Source organism: Mercenaria mercenaria, chromosome 6, assembly GCF_021730395.1.
Source record: "Mercenaria mercenaria strain notata chromosome 6, MADL_Memer_1, whole genome shotgun sequence".
In the NCBI taxonomy this organism is placed as follows: Eukaryota; Metazoa; Mollusca; class Bivalvia; order Venerida; family Veneridae; genus Mercenaria; species Mercenaria mercenaria.
In genome coordinates, this window is record NC_069366.1 from 45,412,300 (window position 1) to 45,439,267 (window position 26,968).

The 26,968-nt window shown below is 36.7% G+C and overlaps 2 protein-coding genes across 2 annotated transcripts in view; one reads left to right on the forward strand and one right to left on the reverse strand.

Annotated features, from left to right (window-relative positions):
* LOC123549049 (syntaxin-16-like) overlaps positions 1-11,511 on the reverse strand; it is a 29,755-nt gene extending 18,244 nt beyond the window's left edge. The window contains exons 1-2 of the mRNA XM_045336829.2: positions 11,353-11,511; positions 5,783-5,877 (exon numbers count right to left, since the gene is read on the reverse strand). Coding sequence (XP_045192764.1) covers positions 5,783-5,877; positions 11,353-11,433 — 176 coding nt within the window. The 5' untranslated portion in view covers positions 11,434-11,511. The remainder of the gene's footprint in view (positions 1-5,782; positions 5,878-11,352) is intronic.
* A 2,637-nt stretch (positions 11,512-14,148) lies between these two features.
* LOC123549048 (uncharacterized) lies at positions 14,149-26,761 on the forward strand. Its single transcript, XM_045336826.2, has 6 exons — positions 14,149-14,519; positions 16,744-17,970; positions 19,419-19,658; positions 23,611-23,679; positions 23,978-24,176; positions 26,243-26,761. The coding sequence occupies exons 1-6, from the start codon at positions 14,228-14,230 to the stop codon at positions 26,613-26,615; spliced, it is 2,400 nt and encodes a 799-aa protein (XP_045192761.2). The 5' UTR covers positions 14,149-14,227; the 3' UTR covers positions 26,616-26,761.
* Positions 26,762-26,968: the final 207 nt, after the last annotated feature.

Here is a 26,968-nt window from a genome sequence, read left to right on the forward strand (position 1 = left end):
AGCTATAGAAACTATTTCTAACTTTCGTTGACAAGCCTAGTTCTTACGCTGATGACGTAAATGCACATTTTGCAGCAAAATACCAACCTCCTGATCTATGCATGTCAAGTTAAGGATTACACCAGGAAATTGCTTTAAAGCAGCATACTCCACTTTTCTATTTAAGTTTATTCATTTTTACCACAAACAATTAAGGTGCCCAATTTTTGTCGTTCAGATTCCTGACAGGAGATTTGTCAAGAATTTTCAAAAGTTCACATAGTCAAGAAGCAAACATTGTATCAAAATTTATTTCTACAAAACAGCCTCTTCCTGTCCTTGAACTGACAAACTGTACAAAAAATCATCCACATATTTCTTGACCTGAATACCCCTTTCAGTCAGTGCTATTTGACTCAGAAATACATAACAGATCGGTTAAAATGTTGTAATGGTCACTCATTCATGAAATGTAGCTCCTCCCTCCTGCACCGCACTAGCGTATAGCGTGCCGGTTCTAAGAACGTATACATGTTTGTATTATACTGTTAAATCAGTTATCTTGTATTAGCTGTAGTGAATAAACGTAGTGTTAAACAATCCCGTCTTGGGTCAGTCATTTAGAATACAAATCCCTTTAAGGGTCCGAAATGTTCATATATATAATCAGAACATTACATTGGCGACGAGGATAAAGCGTGCTTTCGAAGAATTATGGAATACAATTTATCAATTTAATCAGTGCAATAAAACAGTGGATATTTATGAACAATTGAACTATGGCTAGCATTCCGGAATTTCCGAAATTTGAAGTTTACAGTGATGAACAGTCTGCAGGTGTAAGATGGAACAAATATGTCGCGAAATTAGAGAATTTATTTGTGGGAATGAACATAGACAAAAATAAAAGAAAAAAGGCATTGTTATTACACTACTCCGGAGATGAAGTATTTGAAATATACGAGACGCTCAACCTTGGAACTACCGACGACAATTATACAGAAACAAAATCTGCGCTTCATGACTACTTCATGCCAAAAAAGAATAAAGAATTCGAAAGATTTGAGTTTAGAAATCTGAAGCAAAATCAAGGCGAAACAATAGATATGTATGTAACGAAATTACGTCAGAAAGCGGAACATTGTGAATTCAGTGATAAGGATGGTGAAATTAAAAGTCAGATAATACAAGGATGCGTATCAAAGAAATTAAGAATTAAGTGCTTAGAAGAAGAAAAGGAATTGAAAGATATCCTAATTTTAGCAAGAAGTATGGAAATGGCGGAAAAACAAGCACACGCAATGGACAGACATGACAGTCTTCCGGTAAACAAAATTAAGAAACATCCTTCCCAGCGACGAAAGCCTGAAAATCCTGCTTATCAGAAAGAAATACAGAAGTGTAGAAACTGCGGAGGAACTTATCCACATGCGCGAAAATGCCCAGCGTTTGGCGCAAAATGCAATTACTGCCATAAAAGAAACCATTTCATTGAGGTATGTCGTAAACGGCTGAATTCAAAAGGACAACTACACGAAATATCCGAAAATAACAATGGCTATGAAACCAACAGTGAAGACGAATCTTGTTCTGAAATGGATGTGGCTTTTGGACTTAGTGTTGTAAAGAAAATTTCAAACAAAAAAGTGCCAAAAGTAAACTTAAAAGTAAATGGTGTTGATGTGACTTTTCTTGTTGACACAGGAAGTAGCTTGAATATTCTCAACGAGTCTTTAATCGACAAAATGAGACCGAAGCCGAAAATCCAGAAAACAAAAACAAAAGCATATGCATTCGGTCAAAACAAACCATTGTCTATAAAAGGGAAATACGTATGTGTCATAGAATCGGGTCCGAAATTCGCAACAACGGATTTTCATGTCGTGAACGGTGCATCGGAAAATTTGATAAGTTATGAAACCGCCGTGGAGCTTGAAATTGTACCAGTCATACAGACTATATCTAGTAAAAAATGAGAAGTATTCAGACTTATATAACAAATACAAACCAGTGTTCAATGGGCTAGGAAAATTAAAGGATAAGCAAATCAAATTCCACATAGACGAAAGTGTAATACCTACTGCCCAGCCAGCTAGACGCATTCCGTTTCACGTCCATGATAAAGTTGCACAAGAGCTCGAGAAACTTGAAAAACTTGATGTAATTGAAAAAGCCACAGGTGCGACACCCTGGGTCTCGAACTTGGTCGTTGCTCCGAAACACAAAGTCTCCGAATGATGTCAGAATTTGTGTAGATATGAGAAAAGCGAATCTAGCATTAAAGCGTGAAAGACATGTCGTGCCTACAGTGGATGACATAATAATGGAACTAAATGGCTCCACCGTGTTTTCAAAGGTGGACCTTTACAAAGGGTTCCATCAGCTCGAACTTTCCGAGGAATCAAGAAACATGACCGTGTTCGCAAGCCATGTTGGACTTTGGAGGTACAAACAGCTAAATTTCGGTGTAAGTGTAGCCCCAGAAATTTTCCAAAATGAAATACGACAAGTGATAAATGGATTAAATGGTGTGCTGAACATTTCAGATGACATAATCATTCATGGGAAAACGCAAACAGATCATGACTCGAACTTAGAAGCACTTCTGCAACGGCTACAAGATAGAAATCTGACACTCAACAAAGAAAAATGTGAATTTGGAAAAAGCAAAATAAAATTCTTCGGATATGTCTTTTCTGAATCGGGAATATCACCAGATCCTGAGAAAATCACTGCTATCAAGAACGTTGAAAAGCCGAAAAATCAGGGCGAGGTTCGATCTTTCCTTGGAATGACAAATTACGTGTCAAGATTTATTGAAAACTACTCTACAATCTCAGAACCCCTCAGACGCTTAACACAGCAAAATCAGCCATTTGAATGGACAACACAGCAGGAAAACGCGTTTCATCAACTGAAAAATGCATTAGTCAGTGACAAGGTCATGGCATACTTTGACCCGTCAAAACAAACAGAACTGTGGGTTGATGGAAGTCCTGTTGGTGTTTCTGCGATCTTAGTTCAAGATAATCGAATCGTGTCATATGGAAGTAGGTCACTTACACCCGTAGAGCAACGCTACAGCCAAACAGAGCGTGAGGCATTGGCTTGTGTTTTTGGTTGCCAGCATTTCCACCTTTATTTGTTTGGAAAAGAGTTTACATTAATCAGTGATCATCGTTGTTTAGAATCAATATTCAATAACACCAAGCAAATTCAGTCAGCGCGCCTTGAAAGATGGAGGTTAAAATTGACAACTTACAATTTCAAAGTGAAATATCGCGCCGGAAGCCAAATGATCTCAGACTACTGCTCCAGACATCCAGTTAAACAGCAGCCAGTTGAAAGCTTTGCTGAAGATTACGTCAGGTTTATTGCTCACACGTCAGTGCCAAGTTCATTAACTATGTCTGACATCGCAACTGCCACTCAGAAAGACTGTGTTATTAAGTGCGTAATGGACGCGTTACCGAATAACAGTTGGTCGAAACAATTATGTTACCAAGATGACAGCTTCAGGAGTTATCAAACTGTGAGCGAAGAGCTAACTGTCGTGTCACTCGATGAAGGAAATGTTTTATTGCGCGGCACGCGACTGTGCATTCCTGATTCGCTGCAACAAAAGGTCGTTAAGCTAGCACACGAAGGTCATCAGGGTCGTGTTCGCTGCAAAGCACTTTTGAGAGAAACATGTTGGTTTCCATACATGGATACACGTGTAGATGAAATGTGTAAAAACTGCATACCGTGCATGTCCGCTTCTCCCTCAACAACACAAGAGCCTATAAAACCCAGTCCGTTACCAAAACAACCTTGGGACGAAGTATCCGTGGATTTTTGTGGACCTTTCCCGTCAGGCGAATATTTCATGGTAGTCATATGTGACTATAGCAGATATCCTGTTGTAGAAAAACTCCATAGCCTTTCTGCGCAAACAGTTATTCCACATCTTGAGAAATTATTCAGTTTGTTTTCTATCCCAAGTGTCGTGAAAACTGACAATGGATCTCCATTCAACAGTCAAATCTTCTCGGACTTTGCAGATCGTTTTGGTTTTAAACATAGAAAAGTAACACCACTTCATCCGATGGCAAACGGTACAGCAGAAGCATTTATGAAGCCTTTAGTTAAAACCATGAAAACCGCATCAGCATCAGGAAAGAACTTTAAAACTGAAATCAGTAGTTTCCTCATGAACTATAGGAGTACCCCACATCCAAGCACTGGGCTTTCTCCGTATGAACTCATGTTTAACAGAAAAATGAAAACAAAACTTCCCCAGTTTTCAGTTTTCAGAAAGGATAAGTATGTCAGAGAAAGAGACACTAAAGCAAAGATGAAAAATAAACGTTATGCCGACATCCGACGGAAAACGAAGTATTCAACAATAAAACCTGGAGACAAGGTACTTGTGAAACAAAATATAAGGAATAAACTTGACACACCATTCAGCTATTCAGTCGGTAAGGTAATCTCGAGAAAAGGTTCTATGGTCACAGTTCAACACAATGATTGTACAATTACCCGTGACATATCCCATTTCAAACCTGTAAACTCATTTAACGACAGCGACCAGCGTAAATCCTCTTCCGACGCCGACGGTACCTCACTGCGAAAATCAGGAAGGAAACGAAGACCCCCTAGAAGGCTATAGATGAATAATAGTAAATACAGTGTGTATAAATTGCCTAAAAAAATGTGTCTCAATTGCAAAAGAAAAAATTCTTACACTTATGGATTAATTTAGTTGGAAGTGTTCTAATGTTCAGGTCATAATAAAACCTGAAAGTACAAAAAAAAGTGCGATTCTATTTGTGGCGTGTTTTAAATAGCCAGGTCATAATAAAACCTGTAAAGTGCAAAAAGTTCAATTATACTGCGAAGTGTTATAGCCAGGTCATAATAAAACCTGCAAAGTACATATTCTATTGCGAAACAAATGAGCATAACCACTGCTGGTGGTCATTTAATGTCTAGTGTTTTTTTTTCTTGTTTATAATCTAAATATCTAGTTCCACAAACTAGCTCTTTAATTTGCACAGCTGTGGATAATAAAATATCAGCGAACGCTATCACGGGGAAAGATTAATGAGCGTCGGACAAAATGGACATTAACTTTACAAGCATTTAAAACAAAATTTCATGGTGTTTTCACAGACTATTCTGGTGTCATGATGAACATTAGATGATAACCCCTTAATTTTACAGACATTATTTCTTGTATTCAGGTAATAATGACATTCTCAAGAACAACTACGAACTTATAAATGAATCGTAAATCTGAATATATGAAGCTTAATGATTTGACACTGACATTTATTTCATTCTGGGAAAACGACTCTAACCTCATGAGAAGGAACACATCATTATGCATGACAAATGAGTAAATAGGGAATTGATCGGATACTGTTGATATTTATTTTCTTTAAAGTTTGATGCCTTTCTTTTGTTTGTGTTATAAGCTTCACATCATATTTTGTTCTTAGAAAATACGATTATTATAAGATTTTAAATCTGAAGATAGGAGGGATGTAATGGTCTCTCATTCATGAAATGTAGCTCCTCCCTCCTGCACCGCACTAGCGTATAGCGTGCCGGTTCTAAGAACGTATACATGTTTGTATTATACTGTTAAATCAGTTATCTTGTATTAGCTGTAGTGAATAAACGTAGTGTTAAACAATCCCGTCTTGGGTCAGTCATTTAGAATACAAATCCCTTTAAGGGTCCGAAATGTTCATATATATAATCAGAACATTACAAATGTCAAACTGCAAATCAGACCTGGAAGTGAAAAACTTACCATTCTGGTGGCAGTCTGTTTGATCGTGTGTTAACTGTACCCGCCTCTAGATCTAGATTGACATTTGACATCAAACCCATTCTGTCGTCGGATATCTGTTAGAAGAAAAAAGCACTTCATCTTTATCTCTTATTGCAAATAAATCTAACAATCTAGTTACTGCATACGAGGTAAATTTTGCAATGTGGGAAAGTAACTGGGTACGAGGTAAATTTTGCATTGTGGGAAAGTCACGCCTACACCTGTGCCAAATACCACCTTAAAATACAAGAACTGACATCATAGGCATTAGTTTTAAACAAAACCAATTAGAAATTTTATTTCAATAATAAGTAGCTTGGGGTACTTACTATAACTTTCATTACACAAATGTAATTACCTGGTGAAAAAAGTGTTATCTCTGCCAATCTTTCATTAAAGTAATAATTATTCAATTATTCTTGACTGGTAAGACAATACATGTATTTAATATATTCTAAAAAAAAAAACAAAAGCAAATGTACAAACCAAATATGTCAATTTTCAGTAGTTTGCAAAAAAAACAACAGAAAAAAAAAACATTATTGTTATTTCTTGTTTTACTTTATTCATGATTAAACATCTTGAACATCTGTCTGTTCTTACCCATTTTGTATATCAAATTAAACAAACTAAGCCCCAATCTCCCATAAAATGAAAAACAAGTCTACATAATTAAAGGCCATTACACATATACACTGAAAAGGAATCAAAACCAAACCAAAAGAAACTTTGTATTATGACCAATGAGCCATTCACACAATGTCATATGCCAAAACTGGAAAGTACGCACTAACTGAAATCCGGGATGTACGTACGTACGGACAGACAGCAGCAACGCTATATGCCCACCCACATAAATGTGTGGGGGCATAAAACGGTGTTTTTTACGAATTCTTCGATAATGCAATAAATTGGTTACAAATTTATCAAGGCTCCTCATGCAATTGCTATACAACCTTGTGATATTCACCAAATTCCTATGTTTATGAATCACATGAGCCCACTTCATTCCCCATTAGCGGCTTTCCCACCTGTATGCTTGATATCCAAGCGATAACGTATCGTTATCACCTATATTAAGGTTATTTCCAATGTGTTTTTGTTCATTATGCTATGCCTCTACACATTTTTACACAGAAATTTGTAACAATAGTGACATATAATGTGAATCCCCTAGCTGATTCTGAAACAACAAAACTTGGTAGAATATGGTCTTTGTTTCTGTTCGGTGTATATGTGAAACAATTGTATCAAAAATTAAATCCAACAAGACAGATTGCTCAACTATTCAACAGCTTATAAGTCGAACAAGGGCCATAACTTGGCAAGACTGAGTTATTTTAATTACAGTATATAACAAATTTAAATTCTATTTAAATAATTATGGCAACAATAACAACTTGTACATGTATGCAAAGCTTCAACAAAATTTCTCAGTTGAAAAAAGGTCATAATTAGAATTTAATTCAACCAAGAGTTATCTAACTTGATTATGTCAGCTCTGATGACTGCGAAGCACTGTGGGAGTTTTCAATCAAATAAATGTAAAAGTTACTGAGATACAGCTTGAACACATAACTTTAACCGTATTTTCTTAGTTAAAAAGGATAACAACTTGCACGCAAAACTTCCACAAAATTTTCGAAGTAAAAAAAGGGCCACATTTTGAATTCAAATATAACCCAGAGAGTGAGTTATCTAAATAACTTATTTCTGTAGGTTTGATGTCTAGAAAGTCTTTTGTAATGTTTAAATCCAATATATGCAATGCTCACTGAGATATGAACTTGCATGCAAAACTTTAACCCACTGAAGTGCGGCACCAACACCAACAAACAGGTAAAAGTAATAGTTCTCACTATTCTTTGAATAATCGCGCTAAGAATGAGTTCAAGAAGTATAAATTTCATTATCATTTGTACTAATCATGCAAAAATAACTCTTGTTCATTAATTTTTTTTAAATCTACCCATATCATTAAAACACAACTTTTAGAAACAGAAAAGCTGTTGCAGAGATAAGACATATAAACAAAACTGCTTTTCTTATTTTTGTTGGTTTTGTCAATTGAACTTACATATTTAATACCACTATACATATCTTCTACCACTACAGAATATTTGTTCAAAGAATAATAATGTGAAGAATAAACTACCTGTACAAACAATAGAAATGGAGACAGATGGCAAAACAAAGCAACGTAAAATATAAACATCTACAAAATCACAATGCCAAAACCGACTCCCTCAACTTAAAAATGGGTATCAAACAAACTTTGTATTGACCATTAATTGACAATGCAATATAAATTTTGTGCAATAATGAATGCCATACTGTTTAATACCAAAGATCATACAAACAGACATTTAGTACAAATCGACACCCTGCTCCAAAATTTTCAAAATGACAAATGGTGTAGAGGACATTAAATGGTTAAAATCACTGCAAATGAGTGTGCATGTTCACCAAGTAAGTGGAAGAACTATGACAAAACTTCTGATGGATAAGAATGTATTTTATGTGTGTAACTAGACAGCATCTCCTTTTTAACCTCATGGTACTTCTAAAATTTGCAGAACCTGGCATAAAATATACCCGGGCTTTTTTTCTCAAACTGAGAAGAGGTCCTAAAGTTATTATCATTGTTATTATACCAGATCTGTGTAGCTGTGTTTGTTATATCTAAAGCGCCTTTGAACGTGTTTATCATGAAAAGGGCGCTATATAAATCTGGTATAATAATAATGTGTAAAGCTTCAGATACATGGCATTACTCTTGTCAAGATCCCATCTTCATCCATCAGCTTTCTCAACTGATTCGACTGACTACACTAAGATTCAAGGTTCCATTTTACAGACCTGTTACATCAGACTAAATAATCCAACTCTAGGAGCAGACTTGTCACGAGTTATGGCAGGGTTTGACAAATCCACTTGTCCGCTAGTAAATACGAGTAGAAATCAGCTCAGGGCGAGTGGAAATTGGTGTAGTACTCATCCTGCAGGATGAGTTCGATTTTTAACCAAAAATATGATAAATCAGATTACAACGGAGTAGCACAGATGCTGGATAGCTGAGGATCTGAACAGGAAGTTGATTTGTTTTTCGCAACTCTAAATTCTGTCCTGCTTTGCTATGGTACTGCATTATGATCGCATTAGCTATACGCTCGATAGTTTAGAACAAAATTACGGTCTGCACCATTAAATTTAGTATCGAATAATTTGACGATGCAGTCAATCACTCGATTTCAATAATGGCAGCCATTGGCACAAATTTTCTTTAATGGCAAACTTCAAATATAAATGCGACCCGCTAAATCACATCGGACTTTAATGATTTTGGTATCAAAATAAAATTTAGAGTGTGTAGATTCATTTAATGTCCGTATATTTTAGAATATTTTAAATTTCAGTTCTATAATTTAAGTAGAATAGCGTGGACTATTTCTTTGTTCTCAAGAGGGATATGCAAAGGAAACATACATCATTGTAAACTTCAGTCAATCAGCTTTCAAGAAATGTATGCCTCATCAATATTCAAAAAGAAGCAGGTGGTCGCAATGTTAATTTGTTAATTTACAAAACTTTAAGCAGGTGTCACCGGCGGTAGCTTCAGATCTGCAATTAACAACGCAGCCGAAATTTTGGCAAGTTGCGTTATTACGCAACTTGCGTAATTCATGCTTATGTGTAATAAACACACACAACAGGGGCACCATAAAATTTCACTTTGAAGGCAATTTTATTAGCTTTTTATTGGTGGTAACCATATTACAGTGAGATAATTGATAATGACTTTATGAATATTTTTCTGAACAAGGTATAAGAATTTGCCGATTTTCCAGACGATTTGCTGATAAGCGCTTGGCTTATCAGGGTTGCTAATTAAAACAGACAAAAGATGCTGTCTGTATCAGTCGTTTTTGCTTAGTGAACTGCAGGGTGAGTAAGAATTGTAGCAGGCCAAGTTGAAAATTTTATGCAGGACAAGTTGTTCCCAAGGAATTTGTCCAGCCCTGTATGGATCAATACCTCTGGAATCTGGTTCTAGAGGCATGGATCCATACCCCTGGTAGGGATAACAAACAATTTCTTTTCTTTTAAATAAATGGCACACGCTATATACTGTTAGAAAGATCTATTTTTAAGAGAAACAATGGTGAAAACCATTTTTAATAGCTTTATCTGTTAAAAAGTTATAATGAGTTAAACCTGTCAGCAATTCATCTGTCAAAAGTAGGACAAATCTTATTCGCAAAACTGAAGAGTATTTGTCAAGGGAAGTAATTTGCTTAGAAGTTTATAACTAGAGTGCACCTGCTGGGACTCCCGAGGGGGGTATTTGGAAACGTTGGCGCAAAAAAGCGCAAGGTTAAAAGGATATTTTTATGTGATCCATACCTGTCAAGTTTCCAAAATACGAAAGAGTGAGATCTGTGCGAGTCGCAAAGCGACGTGACGAATGGGGGTGGGTGCGGGAGGGACTCCCCCTCCCTCTTGGGAGAGGGGCGGGGTTGGGGGATCCCCTGCCCCCCCCCTCCTCAAAGAATTTTTTTAAAGTATATATGAAAGTATGCATTCTGGTGCTTTCTGAGACCATTAATATGAATTTCAGGTCCACTCTTTTTTGCCTTGCTTTAACAGTCTATATGGAAAAAACATGATTTTTTTTGTTTAATTTTATTTCATGATAGATCTACAAGAAAATTTATTTTTCTAAAAAACAAATAAAATTAATAATGCAAATTTTATAACTGATTTTGTCAGTAAAACTGTTTTGAGCTTTTATTACAGCCGTGATATCTATGAACCTAAATGTTTAATACAAACAAACGTCTCACTGATCTACATATTCTACTTTCGATTTGAAATGTACTTTCGGTTTGAACCTGCACCTGAAAAACGGTTGTGCATACAACTTACTTCCTACATAGCTTGCAGAAAGCAAAACTAGGTCCACTGTTTGCTTTTCTAAGCCAAGGAAATTCCAGTTCCCACACGTTGTTATATTTTGACGAATAATTCTTTTTTCAAGTTTTTTTTAGTTTCGGTCAAGGTCAAGTGCGCGAATGATTCTAATACTTTTCCGACAATGAAGCGTCCACGAATAGCATAAATAGTAACCAGTGAGTCAATATCGATGATTTACGTAATTGGCTCGTAGTCATACGGAAATTAACACATCAATTTGATTGGTACAAACTCTCTCTCGGGAAGCTTCGGTTAAAGCAAAAACTGTGTTCTGCTTAATAAATGAACCAAGTTTGAAAGAAATACCTTCATTATTTTTCACGAAATATTAGTTTTTATGTCGAAAGCCCGATCGGGCAAATTGTTACCAGCCTATTTATGACAAATTATTAATCATAACATTTACCACCAATTATCTCATACAGCGGTAATACAATACATAATAGTACATGTATATTGAGTACCGGACCTCTAGACTCCGGGTCTAGAGATACGGTTACCGGACCCTTAGCCACTTCCAAACTAAATTTATGAAATAATTTTTCAACAAAAAACTTGTCGCACTAACTACTTACTTGGTCTGAGAAGATATTACGACTTTGCAGTGCATTATTTCTCATCAAAATAAAAACTTCTGTTAAGCTTCGAGTCGCCATTATATATATCTTTGTACAAAAAGCCAAAACTGCAACAATTTTAACTTCTCAATTTTCAATGTGTTGTCAATCGGCCATTTTGGTTTTAAACCGGACTGTCGTTAGAAAATCATATTGTGGAGATTACTAATAGGGCGTAATACACTAAAACAGCCAGCGTCCAAGGAAGTCTGAACAGTCTCCAGGGTTTTTTTTTTTTTTTTTCGAGAAAACATTCATATGTAGCCTTGTAATCAGCCTATCTTTCTTTCACGCGTCGTCTGTTAATGAGGATAAAAGCCTAAAAAAACTAACTACGAAACTAAGGGTCTTGAGCTAATTTTTTGATAAGAGTCCCGTTTAGGTGTGATTTAAACTCTGAATGAACTTTTTAACCGACCGAGAGGCTATTCATAGACTCAACATATGAACTCATGATACCACCAGGGAAGCTTCTAGCATTGGAGCGACTTATGTATCTTCTTCTTCAAATTACTACACTCCTTCATAACTTTGAAGATTATATGTGTGCAGTAGGCGCTGAATACAATTTTATGGTGTTTTTACATATATCAAGTTTGTACATGTGCCAAAACAATAAAACTTTCCAAATGTTACATTATTAAAACTTCGTACACTGGTTGCTGTTTAAAGATTTAGGGCAGAGATTGGGACAGGCACAGTGACAAAGGCTTTGAAGGAGTCAACTGTGACTGCTGTATGTGCGACAGCGGGCAACATCTTCTGCTGACCTACCGTTCTAGGGGATATTGAATATTTATATGAATCTTTGGATGTCCCAATGTGTCTGTTTAAGCTGTAGATGTTAACGTGTCCATGCCTTGTTCTTGAAGCAGCTGGTATTAATTAATAAAAAAAAATCAGGATATATGGCTACTACATGGTGGACAATCTTAAAGAACATCATTATCAGGCGAACTCTAGTTCTTCTTATCTTTAATGATGGCCAATTTAAATTTGTTAACATATCAGGAACTGAACTTGTATTATGATAGCGATTAGTGACAAGTCTGGCAGCCCTTCTCTAAACTTCTTCAGTTTGATCTATATGGCTTTTAGTATGTGTGGTCCCAAATAGTACATGAATATTCTAATTTTGGTCTTATTATAGCTTTATATGCATGTTCTTTCACTTTAGAAGAGTTATTTTTTCAAATTTCTACGCACAAAACCAAGAGACTGATTTGCTTTGTTAGTGATTGAGTTTATGTGCTTATCCCATTTCAAGTTGTTTTAAAGTGAAGTTACACCTAGATACTTTGATGACTGAACTGTTTCTAGAGTATGATGGTGAAGTTTATAATTAAACTGGATGGGGTTCTTTTTCTGTGTATATTGTTCCATCTTGCAGCTGAAACACTTACCAACAGTCGTATGGAGGAGTCGCACATATAGATTACTCATGGTGATTACAAATAAACTTACATACAAACAGTTTCAGCTACAGTGAGAACTTGAAAAATAATATGGTTGATAAGTAAAAGCAGCATATAAGCTCAATTGTGATGAAAGCTTCAACCTTACTTGAGTCCGTTTCCTGGAATTAAAACCAGTGCCAGGTGTCATTTGAGAAGGCGTGGTCATGACCCAAGTGGGGCTCGAACCCACGACCCGTGGGTTTAGGGGTCGGCATATTAACCCAAAGACTACCGCTTCCCTTAGCATGAACAATATAAAACAGGTAGTGTTGCAATATTGGGAAGGTAGGAATAGATCTACTTACTGGGGAAAAAGGAGTACTTGAAATAATTTGACCTGACATGTTGTTGCCGGAGACTAAGGAACGATGACTACATATGATGATGATATATCTAGTAGAATATGACACGTTAGAATCTAAACGTAAAGGGTAAGCCAGTCAAGGGTGTTTTTCAATTGTGTGACACTATCGTGACGGAAATAGTCGTTTTTGACCCATCTGATTGTACGCACCTGGACCATCTCTTATTTAAGTTTGATCTTTACATGTTTTGTTTGCATTTGTTGTGATTCTTGATATATGTGTGTTCTACTGATATCGACACCAAGGTAATTTGCATCTTTAAATGACGCTAATGTTTGACCATGAGACTTATATTGACTCAAGGGTTTTCCTGATGCGAGTGATGTGAAGGATCTAGCATTTACTTGGATTGAGGTAGTTCTGCATTAAACCCTGATTTTTCAAAACTTAAGAATATACTTAAAGAAAATTTGGCAAATAAAAAGATAGGGTCGTGTGCTGGATTATTTGCTTTGCTGATTTGAAAAACTTGGACCTCATACAAGTTTTCATAATGGGAGTCTGTGGGAAAATAACAATTTTGATAACATGTTCGCGAATAGATTTTTTTCTCTGCAATGTAAATTTTGATGAAACTTTAATACGGTAAAATAAAATGTACTATCCATGCTTTTGTTTTTGTAATATTTGTCTATAACTAAAAAGATCCCCACATTTCCAGCTGATTTTAAGACATTATTTGGAATTATTTAACGTGTCAGATGTTTAAATATCATATTTTAACTTTAGAAAGATAGTTATGTTGCTGTTGTAATAAATTGACTCACGGAAGGTCATTTATTCATAAAATGAATTCCATTTCCTTACGCCGAATTCAGGCTTTAATCTACGTTATTTGGATAACAATAAATAAAATACAACTGTTATATAGCGCGAGATTTGATTATCACCGCGACGCATTACGAGAATGTGACGTCGTTCCTATGCGACAAGTACGTCAGTTGCCAGAGGTTGCTCACCAAAATAGGGTGATGGCTGCGACATTTTTGTTCCGTCGAGAAATTCCTTAAAATGTCAACAAATCGGAACATTTCCACTCTTCCTTTGGATGCACTTCGCTCAGTTACTCCACAAAAGAAACAGTCGACACAGCAAACCTTTAACCGATCACCCGCAACCTGCAACGGCCAGAGAAGTTACCGCACAAACAGCATTGGCGCAAACAATCTGCAGTTATACACCGAGAATAAAAAGTTACGCCGTTGCCTGCGATTGTTTTTAGAGAATTCGGATCTTAAAACAATGAACGTGTTATCTTCTGTCATGTCTATGTGTGATGACAAGCTTAGAAACTTCTTAACAGGTACATTGTATTAATAAATTGTTAGTCTTGGGCCTTTATCAAGGCGTGGCGTTTACATTCTTGAAGATTATAATCATTTAAAGAGACATTTAGTGTTTTCTTGCCGTTTTTATAAACACATTTTCAGTCTAAAAATCAAGCAGTCGATGGTAGCTTTTTTATTTGCCGAATTTTCTAAGAACAATGAATACTCTGAAGGTTTGAAAAATATAAGTTTAATCAAATGCTACATTGTAGAAAATAAATAAAAAAAACGCTTCGGAAACTATAACTCTTGAAACTATAGCCTATAGATCTACATACAAAAACATTTTTTTTTGTTTTGAGTGATTGAAAATTCCATTCATGTTAAAAACAGATAAAACAGCTGTCTAAATAGATGATAATAACATGGTTATAAAAGCGATACTTTTAATACTGCACAGTTAAGAGCCATAAAGAGAGGTAAAACAAAATACCCCCCCCCCCCCCCGAACCCCCCCCCCCCCCCCCCCCAAAAAAAACAACCAAAAAAAAACAATATATTCAATCAAACTTTCTATGTTCATAAGTATTCAAACCTTTGACAAATATTAGGGAAAACAATTATCAGATACAGGATTTAACAAGAAATTAATATATTTAATGCTCATATTGCCATGGAATATATGATAGCCGCATTTTAAACAACGACATTAGAGCCTTTTACAGTCCATTTTCTTTTGTAGTGTAAAAACTTTTTTTTCATATACTATATGCCCGGAATTCAGAAAAACACTTATTTGGTAAACATTTGAGGTATTTTGTTGCAAAACATGCTTGACTATAGTACGAGCAAACGAATATTGCTTGCGCATGAAATCTGCAAATTCAAGTTGTTCGAAAGATTATTCGTGCATATTATGCCAGTTGTATTGCAACTTCTGACACCCGATATATAGTGTGCTTGGTGGCAAAGTATTTATCTAAACAAAATAGGGTTATAATAATAGTAGCTTGATCTGCGCCGAGTGTGATCCCGGACCAGGCAAAATCCACAGGAGCTGCATGAATACAAATACCCATATCTTTCTACTGTTATAATGACCATTTTATTATACCTCACCCTTTTTTGTTTGTTGTTTTGTTATCGAACGAAATCTTCAATTTATCTTTACTTTAACTGAGTGAAGTTTTTTTTTTGTAGAACTGTGTCAGGTCGTGCAAAACTTTGAAGTAGTCCGTCAAAGGTACAATACGGATTTTTTCTGCCTGTTCGTATTTGCTTGTTTATACAAGCCGTTTTTCGAAAGATTTTTTTATAGGTATATAATAAATATCAACATCGGTTTCTTCAAAAGGTTGCATGGAGGTAATTAACATTTCGTTTGGTATATGCGTTATATAAGTGCCATCCTTTATTCAAATTTTATCTAATTATAAACTCAAGTGAGCAGAACTTTTAATTTGCCGAGCACATTTACCTTGAAAACACGTGAACTCTGCTACTAAATCAACTTCAGCCTATACTGTTTAATTGTCAGTATTGTATAATTCTCTTCTGCTGTACGTTCATTTAAACTACTGTCTTCAAGTTGATCTTAGCTCGTTTTGAATGTGTTGAATAGCAGGGAACTATAACTTTATCGCAGTCACCCCTCGGGGATCTTATAGTGCTGGAGATTTATACTACGTAGAATTTATCATTCAGCAACGTAATTAGCAATTTTTTGTATTATATGAAACAGATTAGGCCAATATCAAACTAATCTTAGTCAATGTGAGAAAGTCAGCGTCAGTATGAAAAAACAACAACAAAAAATAAACAGGGCAAATACGAGAAAGCTTTGCCAATACGGTTTTCAAGGTTTCAAGCATTTTGACCAGTTAAATTGAGGGGGAAGGCGGGTGGGGGCGCAATACAGAGTTGAATATTAAAATCATCAACCAAGTGATCTTATATTAGCTCGATTGTGATGAAAACTCCAAAAGAAGGCGTGGTCGTGACCCAGCGGGACTTGAACCCACGACCCACATGTTGAGTGATCGACATCTTAACCACTAAGTCACCGCTCCCCTAAGATTGATTTTTATTGGCCTTATTTTTTGTCCTTTGGCAGCCGTATTGGCCCACGGCCCTAGGGTTTTGAACACTACAGCTACCACCAATTATCAAAAAAAAAAAATGAAAATTAATGATATTATAATCTACTTTTATGTATGGGTTTGTTTTGAATTTAAGCAAAAGATTACTATATTTTTTCAGACAAGCTTACAGAAACTCATACAAGGACTACCGCAACAGGCACCAGTACAACGTCTGACTACCTATCGTCAGCTAAGAGAATCAAACAACTGAATGAAAACACAGTACTTTCTAATAGTTACGGGAAATCGTTTCAAGACATTGATTTAAATGATCTACGCAATAGCACCTTACAAACGTCAACGTTCCGTTCTACGAAATCATCTCCTCGGCCGGAATACTCTCCTGCACTTTCAGCTGGATCACTACGTCCGCCAATGAGGTTCGGCGTGGGAAAAAGTCCTTACGAAAAATCGCCAGGAAAGTCCAAGATCGGGAGTTCTTTTCATCCAAATTCACAGCTTTCCGGAGGAAAAGACTTACCCTCTCGTAACAAATACAACATACGAAGTACATCAAGAGAGAGAGAGACTCAAGCAGACGACACTTTTGGCAGAAGTCAATTGAAAAAAGGCGTTTACAAGCGTCCAACTAGCGCTCCGTCCATGCGGTTGAAAAGTGTATTTGAAAGTCCAGAATTTCAGAGAATCAAAGAAAGTGCCTTTTCGCCTGTGAAAACTGAAAAACATTGCAAAGAATGCGGTGTGCAGATATCACCGACGACGTGTTTCTGTCATTCACCGTGGGCTGAAAACGATACAGGAGCCATTACCATACCGGACATTGGTAAGGAAATGCCGCCGCCTAAATATATAAAGCCTGCTAGAATTAGAGAAAATGAAACATCAGTTAGTAATTACCCTACAGCACAGCATTTACTGTATGACAGTGTCGCTGCTAACCTTGACAGCTTTTTTGACAGTGACCAGTCAAAACTGCCGACCACTGCGACTGAAAGGTCTGGAAAGCGTCATCTTGCAAAATCTGTAAACTTTACCGTAGCACCCCAAAACTGTTCGATCAAATCTCAATATACCAAAAATGTCGGACGAGATGAAAATACTCTGGCTGAAGCAAAAGAAGCGTATAACCGGGGCACGCAGACTTCCTTTGTCAACAATACAAAAGGCAGTAGAAAGGATAGACAACAAACAGCCTACGATTCGGAAAGACAGTCTACTGGTACTGGCCCAAACAGTCTCCAATGTAGTTCATTTCAGCAGAGCGTCTCTACACAAATGCCTTCAGCAGGTAGTCAATGGGACGATTTCGGAAGGGTCGGTTTGCCGCAAGCAGCATCTACACCTTTGCGACCAACGATCCAAAATCGTGCCACTCAAAGACAAGGTTGGTATTTCAACAGGCTGTCGATGCTGGCTCTTCAATAATATCTTACAACTCTTGTAATTATTTTGTCAAGGAGTCTGGATTCAATAAAATGTATTAAAACATATAAATCGAAGGCCAATAGTTTGTGCTATTGATCGATCTGTAGTTTAACACTAAATTTTGTTGGGCTAAAGTGAAAATTGAAAGAATAAAAATAAAACCCAGTGAACATATATCATAGCAACTGGCAAATAATGAGGATATTAAACATTTTAAACTGCTCTAGAAGGAAAAAAAATCGGACGTGTTAACATTTCATTAAATGCCTAGAGTTCTCTTGATTTAATGGGACAATATGGAACAACTGCTTAAAGCAACATTGTATCCGGGTTTCCTTGGCATGATACGGTTGAAGTCTAAACTAAAGAGATATAAATAATTTTAAATATACATTCAACAAAATTCCTAATTGGTCAGTTTATATTGTATTACTATTTTGTTAATAATGCATGTATTCACACGAAATTTCACATACCGACATTTGAATAGGTACTGCAGCTAATTATTGATTTATTTTTGGCGACTCACAGCCAAAGTAACCGCATTAGGCGTTTTGACTAACATTACATATTTTGCACGTGCAGGGCATGTGCACCAACATGCACGTGTTCGTTTACACTTTTGGCATTTCTGACGAAAGTCCTACTAGAAAAACACATATCATGGTGAAATTGACACAAAAGCAACGCGATCGAGCTGTCGGAATGTTGCTAGCCGGGACACATTTACGACACGTGTGTAATTATTTTTGCAATTTCAAAGGAATTTTGATATAATTTGTTTGTAGCTGTTATTTTGATGGTTATTTCCATTTTAACCTTATTTCCGTTTACAAGAACCTTCAGTCGTTGGTTATCTACCATCCGCGCTCTTTTGGCAAAATTTAACCCAAGAACAATTCATTGAAGTCACCGATTTTGAGTTTTGTTGTAAAATTCCGACAGCCCGGGCGCGTTGCTCTTGTGTCAATTTCACAATGATATGTGTTTTTCTAGTAGGACTTTCGTCAGTAATGCCAAAAATGTTCACTAACAAGTGCATATTGGTGCGCATGCCCTGCACGTGCAAAATATGCAATATTGGTCAAAACGCCTAATGCTGTTACGCTGGCCGTGAGTCGTCCAAAATAAATCAATAATTGCTGCAGTACCTGTTCAAATGTCGGTATGTGAAATTTCTTGTAAATACATGCATTATTAACAAAATAGTAATACAATATAAACTGACCAATTAGGAATTTTGTTAAGTGTATGTTGTAACAGGAACACTAGTAGCAATGTTTTAATGACAACGTTATATACTAGTATAATAAATATCGGAGAGCCAGATATTCACAATCTTTCTAAATCATATCCAAACCATTCAATCAAAGACAAAAAAGGCGCATTTTTCTCTTTAAATTTTAGACAGGGAATTCAACGATATTTCTCGGGGTGTGACAAATAACCCTACTGTCGGATATGAACCAAGTGAACAATGCGAATGCAGTGCAGAGACCACAGTATTGCCTTACGACAATGAAGAAGAATTGCAGAGGTATGAGTTGTCAGGCAACAGGGACATTGGGCATAACAAAACGACGGTACACAAGAAAAACCCCGAAATACGTGATACAAATATCACAGTGGAGCAGAGATCACCAAAAGGTAGGGAAACATCCTCTATTTGCGTATGTAAAGACTATAACTTGAAATCTTCAGCACAAGAAAGCCAAAGTAATAGTTCCAGCATGCTGATGGCAAGTGATTCTGCCTATGCGACCAGTGCAGGCCAAGATCAACTTGCACCTCCGTGCAGGCTGATCATGATCTGCACTGTTCGCTATTCGGGCAATAAATTTTCAGTGAACATCCCTTTAAATAATAAGTGGTACTGCTCAAAATGAATGATGGACAAGTCTATTTTAGAAATTTAGCAGGGTAAAGGTTAAGGAAGCATATTAGGCGACTGACTGCCACTTCTTAATGTTGAAGGTCGGCATCGTTTCTTCTTTTAATCAGCTGGTGATAGGTACTAATACTTTCGCGGAAATTTGGTACATTTACAAAAGGGTTTTCACTATATTCATTTTTTGTTTGTTTTTAATCAGATGATATAGTTCTAGAAGAAAAGAACTTGATGAACTATTTCCTATCAACATACATTTTGATACGGGGTTGTCTGCGTAAATCGCGAGGTCGATGCAATGTCATTGTTTACACCGGATGATATATTGACAAATAATTGCCAAAAAACTTCAGCCCATATACACGAATGCCTTACAAGAGCAAGAACTGTCGGAGGACAGCAACGTTCGACTATTCAAAGTATTGCCACAAAAGGTCAAAAGAACGAATACAGTGGCATAACTAGTAGACAAGGATAATACTTTCGCTTAAACGAAAGTAAGTCAGTAATCAAAATCTTGTTGCAGCTTACATACAAATACTTTACAAAATGCTTTGGTCGTAAAGGAGCATAAGTTTGTGGGAAAAAAAAGCAAAAACAGAGTTATGGCATCTGTGTATTTCGTTTCAGATCATTACAATGAACAAGTGTATGTACAAGTTTTATTACATTCCGACAAGCGGTTATTGAGATACGAGAATAAAATTTGATAAACTTCCTTAAGATCATTTTAGTTGTAACAGTTGTCCCTCAAAGTTGTCGTTTCAAAGCTTGAAAATAGTCCGTAAAATCACATTCCTGTTATATGATACTGCGAGTCTCATGAAAATATTATTTAATTGAAAAAAAAATCACAACAGAAATTTATTACAATAGTACCGAGGCATTTGACTGGAGTATTTTAAAATGGTTTGTTTTTCAGTTCAGAAAGAAAGTGTTGTAAAACTTTGAAAGCCACATGTACTCAGGGTCATTTAAAATGCAGTTAACTAAACTCTATTTAGTTTAGTTGGAGAAAATCTCAAATTTCAATTCCATTGTTCCATAATTAACAATAATAATATTGAAACGGTTGCCTAAACAAAAATGTATGGTATTTTATCATAATTTTGAATGTATGTAAAACAGAATGCCAGGGGAAGTAATTAGAATCATAGGTTAGGACTAGGAAGAACCATGCAGTTCCTATATCGATATATACTTTACACAAAAAGTTTTGTCAGTTCTTTCAAACAAGTTAAACTGTAACGGAAAAATAAATGTTCTGTGTCTTTTTAATTCCAAGCCTGTAGAAAGACTTCAACAGATTTTTGGATTCATTCTGTAAGTCTGACTGAACGATTATACCATTTATGTGGGACTTCAAGAGCGCTGTCCTCTTATTAAATAATTGCAACAGTGTAAATGATGACAGACTGCACCATGAAATAAAGAAACATAAAATACCTGCAATCCCTCTTCAAAGTAAGGAGTCTGTAAATTACCTCCCTTTATATTTAAGATGACGGATATCACAAGAATAAATGATAGTAAACTTGCTTTAATCAGAGATGCTGTTTATAACAGACTTAATTTAGATATCAGACCGCGTCTTCAAAGCAACATTTCAATATTCCATTAAATGTTCCCCATGCGATTTCTCACGGACTGATTTGTTAGCTGATATACCAACTAAAATTAGAGAAGTCCTACATTTTTGTGTTTCTGTTGTGCAAAGCATTTTAGCCTACAAAATCTTACAATTTGGTAAGGTGCCATATTTCTGCCACGAGATAGCTAGATAGTGTGATATTTCTGCCACGAGATAGCTAGGTAGCGATGGTGGCATATTTCTGCAACGAGATAGCTAGGTGGTGCCATATTTCTGCCACGAGATAGCTACGTAGCGACGGTGGCATATTTTGCCATGAGATAGCTAGGTGGTGTGATATTTCTGCCACGAGATAGCTAAGTGGTGTGATATTTCTGCCACGAGATAGCTAGGTAGCGATGGTGGCATATTTCTGCCACGAGACAGCTAGTGGTGCCATATTTCTACCACGAGAAACCTACGTAGCGATGGTGTCATATTTCTGCCACGAGATAGTTAGGTGGTGCCATATTTCTGCCACAAGATAGCTAGGTAGCGATGGTGCCATATTTCTGCCACGAGATAGCTAGGTGATGACCCATTTCTGCCACGAGATAGCTACGTAGCGACGGTGGCATATTTTGCCATGATATAGCTAGGTGGTGTGATATTTCTGCCACGAGATAGCTAAGTGGTGTGATATTTCTGCCACGAGATAGCTAGGTAGCGATGGTGGCATATTTCTGCCACGAGACAGCTAGTGGTGCCATATTTCTACCACGAGAAACCTACGTAGCGATGGTGTCATATTTCTGCCACGAGATAGTTAGGTGGTGCCATATTTCTGCCACAAGATAGCTACGTAGCGATGGTGTCATATTTCTGCCACGAAATAGCTAGGTGATGACCTATTTCTGCAGATATTTCTGCCACAAGATAGCTAGGTAGCTAGCGATGGTGGCATATTTCTGCCACGAGACAGCTAGTGGTGCCATATTTCTGCCACAAGATAGCTAGGTAGCGATGGTGGCATATTTCTGCCACGAGTTAGTTAGGTGGTGCCATATTTCTGCCACGATAGCTAGGTCGCAATGGTGCCATATTTCTGCCACGAGATAGTTAGGTGGTGACATATTTCTGCCACGGGATAGCTAGGTAGCTATCGCGATACTTCAAAACATTATCTTAATAAAACGAAGTTTTCTGAAAAGATTATTGGAAAAGTCGAAGGTTTCCTGGAAATATTATTGCGATATTTTACATTATATTATCTCGATATCTTTTGTGTAAATGCCAGCAGCTGCCAATTTATCAGCTAGATAGTTATCTCAATACTTGCAAAAATTATCTTGATATTTCGGACTTTTCTGAAAAGTTTATTTCATCAGCCTAAAGTTTCTCGGAAGTAAAAAGTATATCTAGAAAAAAATATTGCGATGAAGTTTTATAAAATAAAAATGCACAACTTTGCTAGAAAGCTTAAAATATTATCGCGATAGCTATACCCCAGCATCTCGTGGCAGTTCAAAGCATTAACGCAAAATTTTTCGCTAAAACATTTTCAGGAAATAAATAAAAATATCTAGAAAATATTATTTATTGCTGAAATGTTTCCAGAAAAAATGCACACATTTCCGGGAAAGTTAACAATATTATCGTGATCGTTACCTAGCCATTCTCGTTGCAGAAATATGCAACCATAATAATTATTGGCTCACAGAGTCTTTAACGATCATTATCAAAGTACGGATTTCTTAGCTTAGGCAATTTAAAATTAACACATAAGTGTAAAACAGATACAATTTTGAAATAAATGAATAAATATAAGATTTATATCTTATCAAATAGAAACGACTCCATGTATGTTGAAAATTCAAACCGTTGGTACCAAAACTTCCACCAGCCCGGGTATTGATGTTTGTTTTCTATATTCCTGACACTTTTCTTAAGAAATATCATTAATATGTGAATGAAATAGTAGATTAAAGCGTTTAATGAAAATATATTTGCAGTATATATATAAGACATTTGAAGTGCCAATACTGCAGCATAAATCGGCTACTGACCCCTATTAGTTTACAACTTACATATACATGTTAAGTACACGGTTTAATAATTATTAATGATTTTTTTTTCTTCAGCGAACAGAATTTCGACTGTATTACTGGCTGACATCATGGGTATCAAAGGTAGAGGAGCAACTGAAAAGGGTATGACAGCCATGTATCTCCAGTCGTTTTCTTCAATATGCTTTTGTATATGCCTGTTTAAAAGATTATGATCGATGATTTAGAAAACAAGTACAGTAGAAACATCGAAACCATTGTATGTAAATTACTATTTTAGGAATTGCGGAACACTAAATATCATCTCATTTTTTTCATACAAATCTTACTTTACCCGTGCTTTGAGAACAAAGGGAAATAATCGGTTAAAATTAAAATTAGGAAAGGCTAGTGCAAAGCTTGAGGTATACGGACTATGTAAATCATATGTACTATTTTGCAGCGAAGTACATAATTCACCGTCCGGTTGATATTCTGACTGGTTACTACCCAGTTATTTCCGAGGAAGTCGGAATGATCCTGGCAATGACAAAACCAAACAAGCGTCTGATAGGAGAAATAGCATTCCAGCTGGACAGACGGATACTCGAGTTTGTGTTCGCCAGGACAAATGATAGACACTGTAGTACAAAGCGATCTCGGTAAGCGATGCCATGTTGTATGCAGGATATCTACTGCGCACAACTTATAATACGTCTGTCTCGTGCTCATGATTTATCTATGAGTCTTTCTCGTGCACACGGCTTAGGTATGTCGTATTGACGACATACTGCTTCCTGAGCATGAAGAAAGTAGCCAAAAGTGGCCTGTAAGAGGCCAAACGAAGGTTCGTTATGTCTCCCCGTATTGTTTTTGCCCTGTCTGTCCGTCACACTTCATTTCCGATCAATAACTTGAGAACCATTTCACTTACAGAGTAGATGACCCTTGTTGTTTTTGCGTCACTCCATCAAAGGTCAAGGTCACAGGGACCTTAAGGTGGAAACCGTTTCCGATCAATAATTTGAGAACCGCTAGATCCAGAATGTTGAAACTTCATAGGATGATTAGACATGCATAGAAGATGACCTCTATTGATCTTGGGGTCAGTAGGTCAAAGGTCAAAGTCACAGGTACCAGAACATGCAAAACCGTTTCCGATCAAAAACTTGAGATTCACTCGACCCAGGACCTTGAAACTTCATAGGATGATTAGACATGTAAAGTAGAAGACCCTATCGATTTTTGAGTCACTCGGTGGAAGGTTAAGGTCGCTGGGGGCAGAACATTGAAATCATTTCCGATCAATAACCTAAGAACCACTCTACCAAAAACGTCGAAACTTCACAGGTTGATTGGAAATATAAAGTAGATGACTCCTTGTTGGGGTCACTTGGTAGAAGGTCAAGATCACAGGGGCAAGAACATGGAAAACTTTTCCGATCAATAGCTTGAGAACTATTTGACCCAGAATGTTGAATCTTCATAGGATGATTGGACATGCAGAGTAGAAGACACTTATTGTTTTTGGGTAATTCAATCAAAGGACCCAGGACCTTGAAACTTCACGGTATGATTGGACATGTGAAATAGAAGAACCTATTGAATTTGGAGTCACTCGGTGAAAGGTTAAGGCCGCAGGCGCAAGACCGTGGAAAACCAATTCTAATTCATTACTTAAGAACCACTTGATCCAGAACCTTGAAACTTCACAGGATGATTGGAAATGCCAAGTAGATGTCCCCTCTTGATTTTGAGATCACTACGTTAAAGGTCAAAGTCATACGAGAAAACCCGTTTCCAAACAATAACTTGAAAACCTTTTGATTCAGAACCTTGAAACTTTAAAGGATTTACTGGACGTGCCGAGCAGATAATCCCTAATGATTTTAGGGTTAGGTCAAAAGTCAAGCTCAAAGGGTCCTGAAATATGAATATCAGTTTCTGATCCATAACTTGAGAACCATTTGACCCTGAGCCTTGACACTTCCTATGACGATTTGACTTATTGAGGAGTATGTCTCCCCGCCACCCAAGACCACAGGGACCTGAACATTGAAAACCGTATCCATATAGATGGCTAGGTTATCACTATTGCATTTCAATCGCTTAACAAATCATTAAGGTCACCTTGACTTTTGCTCCTGTCCCCTGTTGACTTCTTGCCTATGACTATGCTTTCGAGGGAGACATGTGCATTTTTACAAAAGCATATTCTATTTTTCACTCATGATTTGCGTCTACCTCATTACCAAATTAATTAAAAAATGTTATTTTGCCATACAAAGAACGTATAACCAGTTTATTGCGGAATTAGTTCGTTAAGTTTCATGACTGGTGGTGTAAAAGGACAGGAATATGATACGTCTGGTAATCGACGGCTAACCTCTCATTTTCAGTGCTTTAGTCAAATGTCGATTTCGGGTATTGGTCCTCTATCAGTCAATGCTGCCTAAACTGTCTAAACCCGCAGGTCTCTGAGCACAATAACGAAAATATTACCTTCTAAGCGACGGCGAAGTCGCAGTATGCAATCAGTTTAACACATTTCCAGTCGTGCATTGTTTTTATACTTATGAAAAAGAAAAGATCACAGTGTATATTAAGTCCATGAACATGTTATTTAAGTCGAAGTCTCCTTTTCTAACTCCTTTTTTATTTAACAAAGGTCCACGCATAAAAATTACGAATGTATGATCGATATGTTTATTTTACACATTTTTTTCAGTTACTATGGCTACAGTGTTGCAAGTATCATGCTGCTGATTGCGAAAGAGGTTCGACACGCCGACCATGACCCGGGAGTAGATTTAAATCTCAGAATGAGACTGGAATATATTCTTGAGACTTTGCAGCGCCTTAGTTACGACTTTGAACGCCATTCAGAGTTCACGCAAGATATGGTCAACAAATATGGGCTCTTGAACGGCACCCCAGAGCCTGGTACTATAGAGGATATTGGCCTCCATGAGCCAGCGGTGTTGAGAGTGTTGTTACATCAGCTTGCAGAAGACGAACAGGAACTTGAAGAGATGCTTATAATCCTTGATTGCCTCCATTATATGGCTCATAAAGATAAAGGGCCATTATTTATTTGGTGAACATGTAAAAACTAACTCTCATGTAAATATCCATTTTCAAATCAAAGTTATATTCTCAAAGTAAACTGTTTATATGAGACTGTATTTTCATTTATTAGTAAACTTCGCATCTATTTTTAATGTTAAAGATTATTAATCAAAGACAAGACCCGTTTCGTTTTTTCTAAATTCCAAAAGTATTGTGAATAAAACGCGATTGTAAATTAGGCCTTTATATGAAACCTCTGACCTAAACCATCCGTCACATGCGCGTCAGTGCCACATATATCGCTAAGTCAAGATGTCCAAGTTAGCGAAACATGGCGAATGACGATATCTTTCGGATACAACGGGCGAAAGGCGTCTGTCTCGCT